The sequence below is a fragment of the Physeter macrocephalus genome, chromosome 9 (assembly GCF_002837175.3).
Source record: "Physeter macrocephalus isolate SW-GA chromosome 9, ASM283717v5, whole genome shotgun sequence".
In the NCBI taxonomy this organism is placed as follows: Eukaryota; Metazoa; Chordata; class Mammalia; order Artiodactyla; family Physeteridae; genus Physeter; species Physeter macrocephalus.
In genome coordinates this window covers 12,470,376-12,489,369 of record NC_041222.1, presented here as the reverse complement: position 1 = coordinate 12,489,369, position 18,994 = coordinate 12,470,376, and the positions used below count along the sequence as shown (strand labels likewise).

Genomic DNA, 18,994 nt, shown 5'->3' with positions numbered 1-18,994 from the left:
AGGTTTATAAAAGATGTTTAAGACTGGTTGGTAACTTAGTCTTATCTTGGGTTTTCCTTTAAAATTGAGAATAGGGGAACGAGTCACAAGTTAAAGGATATTTCAGGATACGTTAATTATAAGCTCAAAAGGTACACTGATATCAATTCTATAAACAGCAAATGTGAATGTAACTTATTTAAGCCTATTGGTTCACATTTTTAAAAAGCACCCTCATTTGTTTATAGTTAAGTACTTTGAATGGTTCTTGAAAGTCTACTGTAGACATAATATACTCAGTCCAACTAGCTGGTGGTGGGGTGGGTTTATATGACCACATCCAATTCAGAGTCTGACTCAGAATTAAAAATCAAACTGCATTACACAAAAGTTACAGTCACGGGTAGCATAATCAGTTCCTCAGATAATACAGCTTCCAGAGCTTTCATCATCCTGGTCACCCTTCTTTTTTGCTTTCACTTACACATATCTTTCTTTTAAAGAAACAAAATATGTAAAAGTTCACCAAAATTCGGCAAGTCACAGTTTGTATAGCACTGACTGATAGTAGCTTTGGCATTTGATATTACAAAGTTACTTTTGTTACAAATATTGTCTTCATTCTGGGTCAAGGCGAGGTAAAACAGGAAGAATAAGATTCCCAAATGCAGAATCTTGAGTTATGAAGTATCCAGATGAATGTGCATGTGCATGCTGGGAAAGAGTTAAAAAAAGAAAAAAAAGGCAATTCAGCTATTAAGAGTCACAATTCTTCAACCAAGGCATTAAAATTACTTATCCTTTCTGAGTGCTTGAGACCAAATTTGTTTTAAAAATCAGTTCTTATGCTGCTAATTTTGTTTAAATACACAGGAGATGGACAATAATAAAGAATTCATATTAACAATTTGCACCAGGTACTAATTTATCATCCCCACTCTCTCCCCTGTGATTCTCTTCGGTCAATAATTGAGTTGAAGACATGAATTACTTTGTTCCTTGGGGTGGGGAGGAAAAACTAGCAACAAAGGTCCCAAAGTACTCTGCTCTTGGTCAGTAAAGCAGGAGAGTGAGAAAGAAGGGCAGTAGTTGGAAGGAGAGGGGGGAAAGACAGCTGATTACTGGTGATTAAGATACCAACATTTTGTAGAGAATGTTGGCATATAAATAACAGAAAACCACCAGTGACTTCCCTTGTCACTAAACAAAGGACTGTTCATAGGTTGTCTAAAGTGAGATGATCTTTAATATCCCTTCCAATTCTGAGATTCTAAGGTTTAAAAGCATAGGTAACGATGTCTAGTGCAAGGTTTCTAGGAATCTTAGTTAAATTATTCAAGATCAATGAAATACTAAAATTGTTTATCATAATAAGAACAATTTTTTTAACTGATCGATTATCACACTCCTGTAGTCTTTAAACATTTCCTGCACAACAGACATGCTGACCATTAAAAAAAGAATCCAAACGACAATAATAAACCGGTAAGACTATCAAAGGACATAAGGGCACGACAAATTTGAAAAAATAGATGTGTACTATTAAACTAGCCAGTTCAGCTTTTCAAGATCATCATTCTGTCCATACAAATACCCTAAACTCTTCAGTGTGCAGCAGTCCCTTGCCAGGTGTGGCACAGAATCAATCATGACCACGTCAACACCATGAAAGATACTTTCATTACTGCCGTATCTGGTCCTTCAAATCCTCTGGGCGTGACCGAACGTCAGCAAACAACTGCAATTACGTGTGGAACGTTTTTATTGATATTGCTCCACCGAAATACAAAATAAGAATAGTGCTGGTTTCCAAGCCCCAGGAAATCTCCAGTGAGACAAGAATGTCAGCCACACATTCCTCACCTGCAAAGCCGCCTTCTGCTGGGCTGCAATGTGCTGCTGCTCAGCGTGGTCCCGGAAGTCCTTGTTAAGAGAGGGTCTCGAGAGCGCAATGCTAAAATGGGAAGCTTAGTTACTTGACTGTTTAGAGACTCCCTTACTTCTGAATCACATTTTTCATTAGATATTCTAAATAGGGATGACAAAAAAGAAAGAAAAAGGAACTTCCTGAATAAGTCTTTTTTCCTTCTCCCACTGTCTACATTAATTTATATGAAGAAAGCCTGTATTATTTACTAGGGCTTCAGATTATCTCCTTTTTATTGATGATTTATGGTCCTCTGCTTTCAAACAGATTTGAGGTACTCTGGTCTATCATAAAGTTACATTTATGATGAAAACTAAAGCGTTGAATGTTTCAAGCAGAAGATAGAACATGCAAAGGTAGGACTGAAGGTCAGGGCTCGGGAGGGGAGAAATGGGTAGGCAAAAAATGAGGCTAGAGAGGAAGGCAGGTGACGGGATATGTAGAGCCTTGTGAAATAAATTAAGAAATGAAGACCTTACCCTAACAGTGAAGGGAGACTCCCAAAGAGTGTTATAAGCAGAAGAGTGACTTGATCAGAATTATCACACTATGGTTCAGAAAGACCGCCACTGTGGCAGACAGTGCTGGTCATCTCCCCAACAACTGTTGCCCTCCCTTCTTCCTCGCTAATGGAACCCACACTTAGCTCAATTATCGTTGGTCCCATTCTTCACGGTGGGCCAGGTTATCCCCCAGGGGGTGAACTTTGATTGGTATAAGACAATACCATTACCCTTGCTGGTTTCCTGTTTAGGCAAGAGAAAGGTTCACAATTCTGGGCAGCTAGACTTCACAGGTAGTCTGCTTGAAGGCTTTGAGAACGTTTTCCTCACTCTTACAAAATGGACACAGGAGAGGAAACTTTCTGGCTTTTGCCTCTACGGGGGCTCAGTGTACAGTGATGCCTAGGCTACTGCAGTCATGTCTTGACCAGTAAGGAGGTGCTGACCCATGGAGAAGGGCAGAAAGGAGAGAAGAAAGGAAGCTGGGTCAGTGCTGACACTGGTGTGCCACTGCAGTAAGCCATTCTGGAATCACCTTATCTTCACGCTTCTGGTTAACCTATATCCTAACTTTTATGCCAACTTTTTGGTTTTCTGTTACTTCCAGATTAAAACATCCTAACTGACACAACTGATAAATGTATTCAAGAGAACTTAAGACTGTGGGAAATTCAGGAGGTAGTAACTGAGGCAAAAAAATGAGAGTGGCCAGGACCAGGGCAGCATCAGTTGCGATAAAGAAAAATGGACAAGTTTGAGACACATTTCAAAATATTAACGTAAGAGAATGATAAATGTTTAGAGATGGAAGTAAAAGGGAATAATAAACAATTAAAGTTCACATTTCTGACTCTGATTACTAGTAGATCTGTACCACTCATGGAGACAAGCAAGCCAACAATATTAAGTAGGTAGAGAGGGAGGGAAGATGAGTTCGGTGTGGGACATTCTCAGTTTGAAATGCCTGGAAGACATCAAAGTGCAGATGTCCAGGAGGCAGTCTGGTGCTTGAGACAGAGGATGAGGCTGGAGATGCAAATGTATGAAAGTTATCAGCACATAAATTACAGGCTGTGAAAGTGAATGCAACTGTCCAGTGAAAAGACATAGACTGGGAGACTGGATCTAGAACAGAACTCTGAGGAATATCAACATTCAAGAGACAGGAAGTGGGACTTCCCTGGTGGCGCAGTGGTTAAGAAGCTGCCTGCCAATGCAGGGGACATGGGTTCAAGCCCTGGTCCAGGAAGATCCCACATGCTGCGGAGCAACTAAGCCTGTGTGCCACAACTACTGAGCCTGCGCTCTAGAGCCCGCGAGCCACAACTACTGAGCCTGCGCTCTAGAGCCCGCGAGCCACAACTACTGAGCCTGCGCTCTAGAGCCCGCGAGCCACAACTACTGAGCCTGCGCTCTAGAGCCCGCGAGCCACAACTACTGAGCCTGCGCTCTAGAGCCCGCGAGCCACAACTACTGAGCCTGCGCTCTAGAGCCCGCGAGCCACAACTACTGAGCCTGCGCTCTAGAGCCCGCGAGCCACAACTACTGAGCCTGCGCTCTAGAGCCCGCGAGCCACAACTACTGAGCCGGAGCAACTAAGCCTGTGTGCCACAACTACTGAGCCTGCGCTCTAGAGCCCGCGAGCCACAACTACTGAGCCTGCGCTCTAGAGCCTGTGTGACACAACTACTGAAGCCTGTGCGCCTGGAGCCTGTGCTCCGCAACGAGAAGCTACCGCAATGAGAAGCCCACGCATCGCAAAAAAGACCCAATGCAGCCAAAAAGTATTTAATTAATTAATTTTTAAAAAAAAGAGAGAGAGAGGCAGTGGAGAAATGTCTGCAAAAGAAACCAAGATAGTATAACAGTGGATGAATGGAAGCCAAGGAAAGAGAGTATTTTAAGGAGGGTGCTGTATACAATGGAATACCACTCAGCCATTAAAAAAAAGAAAGAAATCTTGCCATTTATGACAACAAATACCATATGATCTCACTTATATATGGAATCTAAAAAACAAAACACACAAAACAAAATGAAAACAGACTCATATACACCTGAAACTAACACAACATCGTAAATCAACTATACTCCAATAAAAAATTTTAAAATATATATTAACCAATAAAAAAAAGAAAACAGACTCATAGATAGAACAAACAGGTGGTTAACACAGGGGAGCAGGTTGGGGGTGGGCAAAATAGGTGAAGGGGATTAAGAGGCACAAACCTTCAGTGAGAAAATAAAGAAGTCACAGGAATGTAATATACGGCACAAGGAATATGATTCATGATACCGTATTAATTTTGTGTGGAGACAATGGTTCCTAGGCACTGTGGTGATCATTTCATAATGTATGCTCATGTCAAATCACCGTGTAGTACACCTGAAGCTAACACAACTCCATTTCAAATAAAAAAAAAAAAAAGGAGCAATCAGTGGTATCAAATAATGCTAGGAAGTCTAACAAGAAAAGGACTTTGGTCCACCAGATTTAGCCACAAGGAGGTTGCAAGTGACCTAGGCTCAAACCTGTTCTTTGGGTTGGAGGTGGGGAGGCGTGGAAGTCAGATTGTAGTGGGTTGGGGAGTAAATAAGTGAGAAAGCAGAGATGAGTACGTACAGACAGCTCCTTTAAGAGGTCTGGCTGACTCTGCACAGCTAAAAAAATAAATTAGCTCTATCTTTCACGTGAGTCCCCTGAATTCACCAGGGACAGTCCCCTGAAGAAACAAGAATATTTTATACTACATTATATATTATACTTTTACTAGAAATCAATCTAACAAGCAAATAACATAACAGAAACAGATTAAAAAAAAAGAGAGGGGAAAGTTAGGGTGGTGGTTGAATGGGATAATGGATGTCAGGGAAGAGATTAAAGATGGCAGAAACGGAATACAATAAAGATCATTAAGCTACTGCAACTTTACCTATTTTGCATAATACTTAAAAAGTGGGACATTAAGAATAATTTCAGTAACAAAAAAACTACACAAAACTCTTTTCTTTTTTTGAAAGTAGGCTGTAGGGAAATTTTAAGTCTGATTAGAATTAAAATATTTAAAATCTAAGCAATTAAATAATCTAACTTTGCAAGTCTAACTAGGAAATAAAACATAACATGTTAAATTCCAATGTTAAAGAAACAAACCATTGCCAACCAATTTCAGTTATATTGTCCAAGATATTTTTTATATCACTGAATATAAAAACCACATTATTTTTCAATACCTAGCTCCAGGATGATTTGTTGAAGATTGGTTCTGCATTAGTAATTTTCTTTTTTCTTTGTCCAGTTCTGCCAAGATTGCAACTCTATTTTTGTTTTGAAAACCTAAAAAAAGAGAGAGTGTTGGGGAGGAGAAAGAGAAATAAAATGTTTTAGAGCTGTTTTATAAACCTAGGCTACCTAGAAACCCAGAGAGCAAAATTCTGTTCTCTAACATGATAACGAACCCTCTAGTAAGCAGTTTCCCTAGATGGTTACTATCTCCCTACTGCCTATTTTCCAGCAACTTTAACAGGATAATACGCAGATAAATGCAAAGGATAATACTGACTGAGGACTTTTTTAAGACTTAGTTCTAAAGAATTTTAATCATCAAAGTATGGGTGACAGCATTTGTTTTATAACAAAATCTCTGCAGCCCCAAATGCTACAGGGACCAATCTCTATCCTGCTGAATCTCTGGGAGTGAAGATTTTCTTAGTTCTCAGTTTTAGGCCTCTCTGTGAATGCCTCTTTCATGAGGGGAAAGCATTAGATACACTCTGGTCAAAACAGTATTTTTCTCAACTGCTTTCATTCAGAGATGACACAGTCTTTCAAGGAACAAGTCAGAGAATTGCAACTGACTAGAAAGCAATTCTGAGACAGAAATGGAGCATAACTGACAGGGTACAAACAGACAGGTCCCTTATCAAATACTGAATACTTGGCTCAATTTTGAGCTCCAATTTTAACATAAGATCTAGAGCAGAGGTTCAAAGTCCTGGCGCAGGAGCAGCATCCAACTATGTTTTTAAAATCTGAATTAAATGCCAACATGTAAACACTGTATACAAAATTCTCAGATTACTTGCTTCTCTTGAAACATCTCAAGGTCTGGCATAGGGGTCTGGACGCCCCCATGGCAACAATTAGGTAGAACAAAGAAACAGTTGTCCCCTTTAGCTGGGCACTCTCCAGCTTGTTACAGTCCTTATCAGATTTGTTTATACCTGTAGGCATTTAAGTTTCTGATCCCTAATTTAGAAGAAAACAAATGGAAAGGTTAAAGGATTAGGAAAAAAACTACAGAGGCAAAAAAAGGCCAGGGGACTAGAATCACTGGGTTAGCATCACTGTGCTAAAAGAAAGAATGAAGAATGGGGAAGGAGGGAGCTTTCATGCAGAGCAGAAGTAAGCACTCCTAAGGGTACTCACATGAGGGGTTTTAAGCACTTTATATTGGTCATAAAGGAGAATTGGGTGGTAGGATGCATATTTCCTCCTCTCCTGGTGAGAGGAGTTAGGTCAGGGACAGTGCAGGATGTACAAGAACAGGAGCATTCACTGAGATTCACACTGAGATTGGGCTGAACTAGAAGCAGCTGAGGCTTGCGGCACTTACCCCTAAACCTGCTCTTAAATCTAGCAACAGTAAACTGACTCAGGCCAGGCCAGAAATGGGCAAAACCTGTCTCTGCCACAGCCATCTTAGGAATTTATCATCTCCATTTTCCTTCTCTGCCCCCTCATGCTTATGCCATCAACCTGTCATCAAATTCTAGTAATAGCAGACTCCTTTCTGGAACAGATAATTCACACTAACACATTCTGGTACTTCTGAGGAGATGATTTTGCAAGCCTTCCAGGTGATTCTTCATCTATTCTAATCCTAATTCTAATCTTCCTTCCTGCCGACCTCTTAGTTAATCTTCCAGGGAAGAAACTCTACGAGGCCTTTACATGCCACATGTCATTACCTGCTCCACCCAACCTCAGAGACAGGACTGCCTCAGGAGAAGTCTTTTACCTAAGGAAGGATTTAATACAGAACTCCCAAGAATGTACGATACTTATGCCTGTGAGTGCTAATGCTATGGTAAAGGGTGCCATGTGTAAAAATAATTGAAACTTTGTTGAAATACTGTTAAAGAAACACCATTACCAAAGTAATATAGAATGTCAAGTCCAAACAACCTAATAAGTATGATGTCCTAATATCTTGTAGTTTTTAAAAAAAATAATACCCATAAATTGAAAGAAAAATATTTTACTTCATTTTAAAATAAGCATTAATGCAGTCTGTGTACCTGGGCACTGTATAACTTTGCAAACCTGGGAATCAGTTCAGACACTACCATCCTCACTCCCTGTTCCACACAGTACTTGTTTTTTATCAAAGCAATTGCCAAAAACCCACTTCACAAAAATATGACACACTGGTACGTTAAACTTATTAAATTGCCTATATTTCACCATCTTCTACCTACAGAAACAATAATTTCATATGATTCACTAACTTTAAAAAAAACCACATGTCTTTCTTGGCTTGATCAGTAACAGCCTCCTTTAAAAAAATTTCATGCATGTTTGACGATCGGAGCACAGGTAGCTATAGTGAACTCCCTGTTACCATGGAAATTAAGTGTGAAAATTAGTAACTATAGGCTCTAAATTAATATTAATACACTAGTTTCTTTGTCCATGATCTTTGCCCACTAAGGAGAGCTATGTTATTCTCAATCTATTTTACTATTCATGGTGAGCCTGTTACCCAAATAAACAAATCAGTCAGTATTATATGGATCAGATGGGAAGTATAGAATATGGGTATTATTGATTTTATATAATAGAAACTTCCCTAAAAGTAATGTAATACAAATTAAGGTAAGATAATTATGGAAGTAAAAGTATACTGTAATGTGTTATTTAAAGGAATCCAGAAGTGAGTTCTTTGTAAAGTGAAGAATGCTTTCCAGCTTGAGGTTGGCCAGGCAACAACTGGAACATTAAAAAGAGAATAATAATTATAACTAAATGGAACAAACTGAATCCATGATAAACCATGAATTCATAAAAAGATACAAAAAAGAAAGTTAGGGAATTCCCTGGGAGTCCAGTGGTTAGGACTCTGCGCTTTCACTGCCGAGGGGCCGGATTCAATCCCTGGTCGGGGAGCTAAGATCTCACAAGCCGTGTGGTGCGGCCAAAAAAAAAAAAAAAGTTAAAGTATATAAAAAGATTGTAAAGAAAGGTAAAATAATAGTCATTATGCTAATAATTAGGTTAGTGTTAACATTTAGATGTTTTGTTTCTCCTATTAAGTTTATGTCTGTTTATAAGGCATAGCTGTTTACTTTTTTGTTTAGTTCCAGGAGGAAGGGGTAGATATAGGGAACTGTGGATAAGCCAAATAGTCCCAGAAAAAGCAAGTTATATACCAAGAACAGGAGGGTCAGATCAGTGCAGGTCCTCACACACACACCATTTGAAAGGAAACGCAGTGGTAGATGAGCACCCATGGTCACACACAATGACCAAGCAGAAACCCTGAGCTCTAACTGGATGAATTAGTGGAATATCCTAAAGAGAGCTAATGGTACAGACCTGATGCCTGATTTCTTGGGAGATGAAACATCCATAATTCCTGGCAGGAATGCTACCAGAAAAGAGCAATTCATAATGACAACAGAACAATGGGTTATAAAATACTAATCACATTTAAAAAAAAAAAAAGAAGAAGAAGAAGAAGAAGAGTATTTCATTCAGGGAGCAACCCCAGGTTGCAAGAAACTAAAAATCTATGAGAAAAGGCATGAGTTAAAAAAAAAGAAAAATCTCATTAACTTCGCAAGTTTAGTTACAGAAGTGACCAAGTGCACACCAATGCAACTTTTAAATCATCTTCAAAGGCATAAGCAAATCTTGTGATTTACCTAAGAATCAAATCCATCAACAAACTCTAAACCTTGACTAATCTGAAATTTTGTTTTGTTTTGGTAGTGGTAAGACAACCATAACCCTAGGAAGGTATAAAAAAATTACTAAAATCCTGGGAAAGTACAGAAATAAGAATCTGGGAAGATTATTATAATCCAAGGAAGATTAAAAAAACAAAGTACTACAGAGAGAGTAAATGAATTAATTAAACCCATGGGTTAGTATTTTAAAATAGGTTTAATTTTAAGTATAGTAAGTTTTGCCATCACTATATAAAGTGAAGTATTATAGAAGTCAAATTAATTGTAATTTAAACTGTTATTAAAGAGAATTTAACTAAATAAGCTTGTAATCAATTCTAAATGCTTAAAACATTTTATTTTGGAACTTAGTTTATAAGTAGGTTTAAAAACTGAGCATTAATTATGAGCAGTGATGAGGATTTTTCTCCATGCACAAAATCCCTTTAGACATTAAAGAACTTGTTAAAATAGTTAAATAAGCGGTCATTAGACAGGGGTAGCTCATAGCCTTCCTTCCCTGGTAAAGGATAATGCCTCTCTCTGTATCTCACTTAATGCCCCACGCTCCCACCCAGAAGCCTGAGTTTTATCCTTATAATACCTCCTTCTTCCTACCCACATCCAACCAATCACCTAGTCCAATCAATTTTATATCCTTGATGTCTCTAAAATATCTTCCCCTCTCAACTCCTATTCCACAGTCTAACCAGGCAAGGTTATCTCCTGCAATAACATTCAAGAACTTAATGCCTACATGTAGGCAGCTGAGAGCCACAAAAACTATTTTACAGGGAAAGGGTATGGTCAGGTCTATTAGGCTTTTACTTTCTGAGCTTGTCTTATGCCCTGAAACCTATGCTTCCCTCGTAAGCGTTCAAAAATAATCTAGTACACAAATTTACATGTCAGTTTTGTATAAACATTTACTGTATTATAGAAATATATAAAAGTCAACAGATAGCAGTTAGGTAATAATAATAGCTTATTTCACATTTGAAACATAAGGCAAAAAACTAGGTAGTCAATTTGGTTATGTGAAGTAGTTAAGTGTAATATTCTAGAGCAAGATTCTCCCACCTTCAGAGTTTGTAATACAAACTTACTCTAAGGAATGAATATATAAAATTTAACTTTTATTCTAATCACTACATAAATTGTTTTTTTAAACACAAACTCTCTCGCCATAATTCAACATTTTACTTTTACATTATTTTACATGTATCTTAAAGTTACATGTAACTTTTACATTCTTAAAAGCATGAGTGTTAAAATATATTATCTCATGTACAGTAGGAATTACTTAATATTCCTTTATAACTAAACTTTTTCCTAATAAAATTATCTTAGAATAAAGCAGCACACTCCAAAAGTTCCACTTAGAACTATAACTCTGTCTCCATTCACAATCATATATATTCTCATTTCCATATTCATTTATAGAAACACTTAACTCCCACACATTTCTGTGTCACTAAAAATATTCTGGAGTAACTAGCATTACAGCAAATTGCATTTAAAACCTAACAGCTGATATTCACTTTGCATGAATAGCTCTATGACACTTAAACAAGGACTAATAGGAATTCCTTTTATTGAAAAAAATCTAAAACTAAAGAATGAATATTATTGTTTGATTAGTGGGGCTATGGATAATCTACTTTCCAATTACATTTGTTATATTGCTTTCATACAATTTTTTAAAAGATATTTTAAAATATTCAAATCCTTTCAAATGATTATCTTACAAGCTCTATACTCTTCACAACTATACAGTAAATGAACTATCATCCTAAGACAGCTGTTTAGGGGGAGTTCCCTGGTGGACTAGTGGTTAGGATTCTGGGCTTTCACTGCCATGCCCAGGTTCAATCCCTGATTGGGTAACTGAGATCCCACAAGCCCTGTGGGGCAGCAAAAAAAAATAAAAAAAGAGACAGCTGTTCAGTATTGGAGGAAAGTCACTGTGGCACTATTAGTTTAACATGTTTTAAGTTATTTATTGATTCAACATATATTTATTGTGTATCCATGACATACATACAGGCACTAAGGGAGAGTCTAAGGATGCAATGATGAGCCACCACTTGATTTGATGCTAGTTCTCATGGTTCTTAAACATTCCCGTGAAGACAGAGATTATCAAATAATTACACAAATGAATGTATAATTAGAGTCTAAGATGAGTAGTATGAAATAAAGAAATAACATTCTATAAGCATTAAAAACAATCATTGTAGGAATCAAGGTTTTTGTTTTTTTACATCTTTATTGGAATATAATTGCTTCATACTGTTGTGTTAGTTTCTGCTGTATAACAAAGTGAATCAGCTATATGTATACATATATCCCCATATGCCCTCCCTCTTGCGTCTCCCTCCCTCCCACCCTCCCTATCCCACCCCTCTAGGTGGTCACAAAGCACCAAGCTGATCTCCCTGTGCTATGCAGCTGCTTCCCACTAGCTATCCATTTTACATTTGGAAGTGTATATACGTTAATGCTATTCTCTCTCTTCGTCCCAGGCTCCCCTTCCGCCCCCATCCTCAAGTCCAATCTCTACATCTGTGTCTTTATGCCTGCCCTGCCACTAGGTTCATCAGTACCATTTTTCTAGATTCCATATATATGCGTTAGCATACGGTATTTGTTTTTCTCTTTCTGACTTACTTCACTCTGTATGACTCTCAGGGTATATGCCCAGTAGTGGGACTGCTGGGTCATATGGTAGTTCTATTTATAGTTTTTTAAGGAACCTCCATACTGTTCTCCACAGTGGCTGTATCAATTTACATCCCCACCAACAGGAATCAATGTTGAATCAACTTGACCTAGACTGGGAGTAGGGGGAGCAGTGTCAGAGAAGCCTCCTACAGGACGTAACGCTGGAGCTGAAATGTTAGATTAATTAGGGGTGGGGGACAAAATAATGCTTCCCCCTTTAGAAAGATCACTGTAGCTACAAGGTTGAGAATACACTAGACAAGAGAAAAAGAGACTATTACAGTAGAACAAGCTGGAGATGACAGAAGTTGTCAGTGGCCAGGGAAATAGAGAGAGATGAACAGACCCAAGAGCTTTTTAGGAAGTTAAATCAACAGGACAGTGATAGAATAAATAAGAAGTCAAGAATGAGGAAGAAGGTGTCATGGATGGTTCTGAGGTTTTTGGCTCATATAGTTCAATGGTATATTATTTGTACTGCTGCTGTAACAAATTACCACAAACTTAATGGCTTAAAACAACACAGATCTATTATCTTACAGTTCTATAGGTCAGTAGTCTCACTGGGCTAAAATCAAGTAATGCTTTCCTTTCTGGAGGCTCTAGGAAAGAATCTGTTTCCTTCCCTTTTCCATCTTATAGATGTGCCTGAGTTCCCTGGCTTGTGGTCCCCTTTCTCCAACTTAAAAGCCAACAACGTTGCATGTCTCTGACCCTTCTGTGGTCATTTCTCTCTGACCACAGCAAGGAAAAAGTTCTTTGCTTTTAAAGACTCATGTGGGAGGGGGACCTTCAAGATGGTGGAGGAGTAAGACGTGGAGATCACCTTCCTCCCCACAAATACATCAAAAATACATCTACATGTGGAACAACTCCTACAAAACACCTACTGAACCCTGGCAGAAGAACTCAGACTTCCCAAAAGGCAAGAAACTCCCCACATACTTGGGTAGGGCAAAAGAAAAAAGAAAAAACAGAGGCAAAATAATAGGGATGGGACCTGCACCTCTGGGAGGGAGCTGTGAAGGAGGAAAAGTTTCCAAACACTAGGAAGCCCCTTCACGGGCAGAAATAGGGGGTGGGCGTGGGAGAAGCTTCAGAGCCACGGAGGAGAGCGCAGCCACAGGGGTGTGGAGGGCAAAGTGGAGAGATTCCCGCACAGAGGATCAGTGGTGAAATAGGGGGTGGGCGTGGGAGAAGCTTCAGAGCCACGGAGGAGAGCGCAGCCACAGGGGTGTGGAGGGCAAAGTGGAGAGATTCCCGCACAGAGGATCAGTGGTGACCAGCCCCCACCAGCCCGAGAGGCTTGTCTGCTCACCCGCCAGGGCAGGTGGGGGCTGGGAGCTGAGGCTCTGGCTTCGGAGGTCAGATCCCCAGGGAGAGGACAGGTTGGCTGTGTGAACACAGCCTGAAGGGGGCTAGTGCGCCACAGCTAGCTGGGAGGGAGTCCGTGAAAAAGTCTGGAACTGCCTAAGAGGCAAGAGATCATTGTTTCCGGGTGCACAAGGAGAGGGTGTTCAGAGCGCCATCTAAATGAGCTCCAGAGATGGGCGCGAGCCGCGGCTATCAGTGTGGACCCCAGAGACGGGCATGAGACGCTAAGGCTGCTGCTGCAGCCACCAAGAAGCCTGTGTGCAAGCACAGATCCCTGTCCACACCTCCCCTCCTGGGAGCCTGTGCAGCCCGCCACTGCCAGGGTCCTGTGATCCAGGGACAACTTCCCCAGGAGGACACACGGCGTGCCTCAGGCTGGTGCAACGTCACGCCGGCCTCTGCCACCACAGGCTCGCCCTGCATCCGTACCCCTCCCTCCCCCCGGCCTGAGTGAGCTAGAGCCCCTTAATGAGCCGCTCCTTTAACCCCCACCTGTATGAGCAAAGAACAGATGCCAGAGGGTGACCTACATGCAGAGGCGGGTTCAAATCCAAAGCTGAACCCCAGGAGCTGTGCGAATAAAGAAGAGAAAGGAAAATCTCTCCCAGCAGCCTCAGGAGCAGCGGATTAAATCTCCACAATCAACTTGATGTACCCTGCACCTGTGGAATACCTAAATAGGCAAGGAATCATCCCAAAATTCATGCGGTGGACTTTGGGAGCAACTGTAGACTTGGGGTTTGCTTTCTGCATCTAATTTGTTTCTGGTTTTATGTTTATCTTAGTTTAGTATTTAGAGCTTATTATCATTGGTAGACTTGTTTATTGATTTGGTTGCTCTCTTCCTTTTTTTCTTTTTATACATATATGTTTTCCTTTTTCTCTTTTTGTGAGTGTGTATGTTTCTTTGTGTGATTTTGTCTGTATAAGTTTGCTTTTACCATTTGTCCTAGGGCTCTCTCTGTCTGTTTTTGGTTTTTTTTAGTATAGTTTTTAGCATTTGTTATCACTGGTGGATTTATTGGTTTGGCTGCTCTCTTTTTTTTTTAATTACTTTTTTATATTTTGAGAATTTTTTTTATTTTTTATTTTAGTAACTTTATTCATTTTATTATCTTTTTTTCTTTCTTTCTTTCTTTTCTCCCTTTTCTTCTGAGCTGTGTGGCTGACAGGGTCTTGTTGCTCTGGCCAAGTGTCAGGCCTGAGCCTCTGAGGTGGGAGAGCCGAGTTCAGGACACTGGCCCACCAGAGACCTCCTGGCCCCACATAGTATCAGTTGGTGAGAGCTCTCCCAGAGATCTCCATCTCAGTGCTAAGACCCAGATCCACTCAACAACCAGCAAGCTCTCGTGCTGGACATCCCATGCCAAACAACGAGCTAGACGGGAACACAACCCCACCCATTAGCAGAGAGGCTGCCTAAAATCATAATAAGATCACAGACACCCCAAAACACACAACCGGACGTGGTCCTGCCCACCAGAAAGACAAGATCCAGCCTCATCCACCAGAACACAGGCATCAGTCCCCTCCACCAGGAAGCCTACACAACCCACTGAACCAACCTCACCCACTGGGGTCAGACAGCAAAAACAATGGGAACTAGGAACCTGCATCCTGAGAAAAGGAGACCCCAAACACAGTAAGTTAAGCAAAATGAGAAGACAGAGAAATACACAGCAGAGAAGACAGAAAAACACACAGCAGATGAAGGAGCAAGATAAAATCACACCAGACCTAACAAATGAAGAGGAAATAGGCAGTCTACCTGAAAAAGAATTCAGAATAATGATAGTAAAGATGATTCAAAATCTTGGAAATAGAATAGACAAATTGCAAGAAACAGTTAACAAGGACCTAGAAGAAATAAAGAGGAAGCAAGCAACGATGAGCAACACAATAAATGAAATGAAAAATACTCTAGATGGGCTCAGTAGCAGAATAACTGAGGCAGAAGGACGGATAAGTGGCCTGGAAGATAAAATAGTGGAAATAACTACTGCAGAGCAGAATAAAGAAAAAAGAATGAAAAGAACTGAGGACAGTCTCAGAGACCTCTGGGACAACATTAAATGCACCAACATTCGAATTATAGGGGTCCCAGAAGAAGAGAAAAAGAAAGGGACTGAGAAAATATTGGAAGAGATTATAGCTGAAAACTTCCCTAATATGGGAAAGGAAATAGTCAAGTCCAGGAAGCACAGAGAGGATAAATGGAGAAACACGCCAAGGTACATATTAATCAAACTGTCAAAAATTAAATACAAAGAAAAAATATTAAAAGCAGCAAGGGAAAAGCAACAAATAACATACAAGGGAATCCCCATAAGGTAAAGAGATGATCTTTCGAAAACATATTAAAAGCAGCAAGGGAAAAACAACAAATAACACACAAAGGAATCCCCATAAGGTTAACATCTGATCTTTCAGCAGAAATGCTACAGGCCAGAAGGGAGTTGCAGGACATATTTAAAGTGATGAAGGAAAAAAACCTACAACCAAGATTACTCTACCCGGCAAGGATCTCATTCAGATTTGATGGAGAAATTAAAACCTTTACAGACAAGCAAAAGCTGAGAGAGTTCAGCACCACCAAACCAGCTTTACAACAAATGCTAAAGGAACTTCTCTAGGCAAGAAACACAAGAGAAGGAAAAGACCTACAAGAACAACCCGAAACAATTCAGTAAATGGTAATAGGACCATACATATCGATAATTACCTTAAATGTAAATGGATTAAATGCTCCCACCAAAAGACACAGACTGGCTGAATGGATACAAAAACAAGACCCATATATATGCTGTCTACAAGAGACCCATTTCAGACCTAGGGACACATACAGACTGAAAGTGTGGGGATGGAAAAAGATATTCCATGCAAATGGAAATCAAAAGAAAGCTGGAGTAGCAATGCTCATATCAGAGAAAATAGACTTTAAAATAAAACTATTACAAGAGACACAGAAGGACACCACATAATGATCAAGGGATCAATCCAAGAAGAAGATATAACAATTGTAAATATTTATGCACCCAAAATAGGAGCACCTCAATGCATAAGGCAAATGTACTAACAGCCATAAAAGGGGAAATTGACAGTAACACAATCATAGTAGGGGACTTTAACACCCCACTTTCACCAATGGACAGATCATCCAAAATGAAAATAAATAAGGAAACACAAGCTTTAAATGATACGTTAAACAAGATGGACTTGATTGGTATTTATAGGACATTCCATCCAAAAACAACAGAATACACTTTCTTCTCAAGTGCTCATGGAACATTCTCCAGGATAGATCATATCTTGGGTCACAAATCAAGCCTTGGTAAATTTAAGAAAATTAAAATTGTATCAAGTTATCTTTTCTGACCACAACACTATGGGACTAGATATCAATTACAGGAAAAAAGTCTGTAAAAAATACAAACACATGGAGGCTAAACAATACACTACTAAATAACCAAGAGATCACTGATGAAATCAAAGAGGAAATCAAAAAATACGTAGAAACAAATGACAATGAATACACGACGACCCAAAACCTACGGATGCAGCAAAAGCAGTTCTAAGAGGGAAGTTTATAGCAATACAATCCTACCTCAAGAAACAAGAAACATCTCAAATAAGAAACCTAACCTTACACCTAAAGCAATTAGAGAAAAGAGAGCAACAAAAAAAAACACCCCAAAGTTAGCAGAAGGAAAGAAATCATAAAGATCAGATCAGAAATTAATGAAAAAGAAATGAAGGAAAAAATAGCAAAGATCAAAAAACTAAAAGCTGGTTCTTTGAGAAGAGAAACAAAATTAATACACCATTAGCCAGACTCATCAAGAAGAAAAGGGAGAAGACTCAAATCAATAGGATTAGAAATGAAAAAGGAGAAGTAACAACTGACAGTGCAGAAATACAAAGGATCATGAGAGATTACTACAAGCAACTCTATGCCAATAAAATGGACAACCTGAAATACAAAGGATCATGAGAGATTACTACAAGCCAATATGCCAATAAAATGGACAACCTGGAAGAAATGGACAAATTCTTTTTTTTGTATCCTTTTTTTTTGTGTGTGTGGTACGCGGGCTTCTCGCCATGAGAGATTACTACAAGCCAATATGCCAATAAAATGGACAACCTGGAAGAAATGGACAAATTCTTTTTTTTGTATCCTTTTTTTTGTGTGTGTGGTACGCGGGCTTCTCGCCGTTGTGGCCTCTCCCATTGCGGAGCACAGGCTCCGGATGCACAGGCTCAGTGGCCATGGCTCACGGGCCCAGCCGCTCCGCGGCATGTGGGATCTTCCCGGACCGGAGCACAAACCCGTGTCCCCTGCATCAGCAGGTGGATTCTCAACCACTGCGCCACAAGGGAAGCCCTGAACAAATTCTTAGAAAAACACAACCTCCCGAGACTGAACCAGGAAGAAATAGAAAATATAAACTGACCAGTCACAGGCGCTGAAATTGAAACTGTGATTAAAAATCTTCCAACAGGGAATTCCCTGGTGGCACAATGATTGAGAATCCTCCTGGCAATGCAGGATACACAGGTTCGATCCCTGGTCCGGGAAGATCTCACATGCCACAGAGCAACTAAGCCAGTGCACCACAACTATTGAGCCTGTGCTCTAGAGCCCTCAAGCTGCAACTACTGAGTCCACACACCTAAAGCCCTGCTCCACAACGAGAGAAGCCACCGCACTAAGAAGCCCACGCACTGCAATGAACTGTAGCCCCCACTTGCTGCCACTAGAGAGAGCCCATGCGCAGCAACGAAGACCCAATGCAGCCAAAAATAGTAAATTGAAAAAAAAATATCTTCCAACAAACAAAAGCCCAGGACTAGAGGGCTTCCCAGGCAAATTCTATCAAACATTTAGAGAAGAGCTAACACCTATCCTTCTCAAATTCTTCCAAAATATAGCAGAGGGAGGAACACTCCCAAACTCATTCTATGAGGCCACCATCACCCTGATACCAAAACCAGCAACGATGTCACAAAAAAAGACAACTACAGGCCAATATCACTGATAAACATAGATGCAAAAATCCTCAACAAACTACAAGCAAACAATCCAACAGCACATTAAAAGGATCATACACCATGATCAAGTGGGATTTATCCCAGGAATGCAAGGATTCTTCAATATATGCAAATCAATCATTGTGATAAACCATATTAACAAACTGAAGAATAAAAACCATATGATTATCTCAATAGATGCAGAAAAAAGGTTTCAACAAAATTCAACACCCATTTACAATAAAAACCCTCCAAAACCTCAACATAATAAAGGCCATATATGACAAACCCACAGCCAACATAATTCTCAATGGTGAAAAACTGAAACCATTTCTTCTAAGATTGGGAACAAGACAAGGTTGCCCACTCTCACCACTATTACTCAACATAGTTTTGGAAGTTTTAGCCACAGCACTCAGAGAAGAAAAAGAAATAAAAGGAATCCAAATCGGAAAAGAAGAGTAAAACTGTCACTGTTTGCAGATGACATGATACTATACATAGA

At 39.7% G+C, this 18,994-nt stretch overlaps 1 protein-coding gene across 2 annotated transcripts in view; it reads right to left on the bottom strand.

Annotated features, from left to right (window-relative positions):
• Window positions 1–516: 516 nt before the first annotated feature.
• The window catches only part of INIP (INTS3 and NABP interacting protein), a 29,640-nt gene continuing 11,162 nt past the window's right edge, over window positions 517–18,994 (bottom strand). For both annotated transcript variants that reach the window (XM_024126212.2, XM_028493642.2), the window contains 3 exons: window positions 5,644–5,746; window positions 1,843–1,933; window positions 517–693 (listed from right to left, as the gene is read on the bottom strand). In XM_024126212.2, the coding sequence (XP_023981980.1) occupies window positions 598–693; window positions 1,843–1,933; window positions 5,644–5,746 (290 nt within the window). In that variant the 3' untranslated portion in view covers window positions 517–597. The remainder of the gene's footprint in view (window positions 694–1,842; window positions 1,934–5,643; window positions 5,747–18,994) is intronic.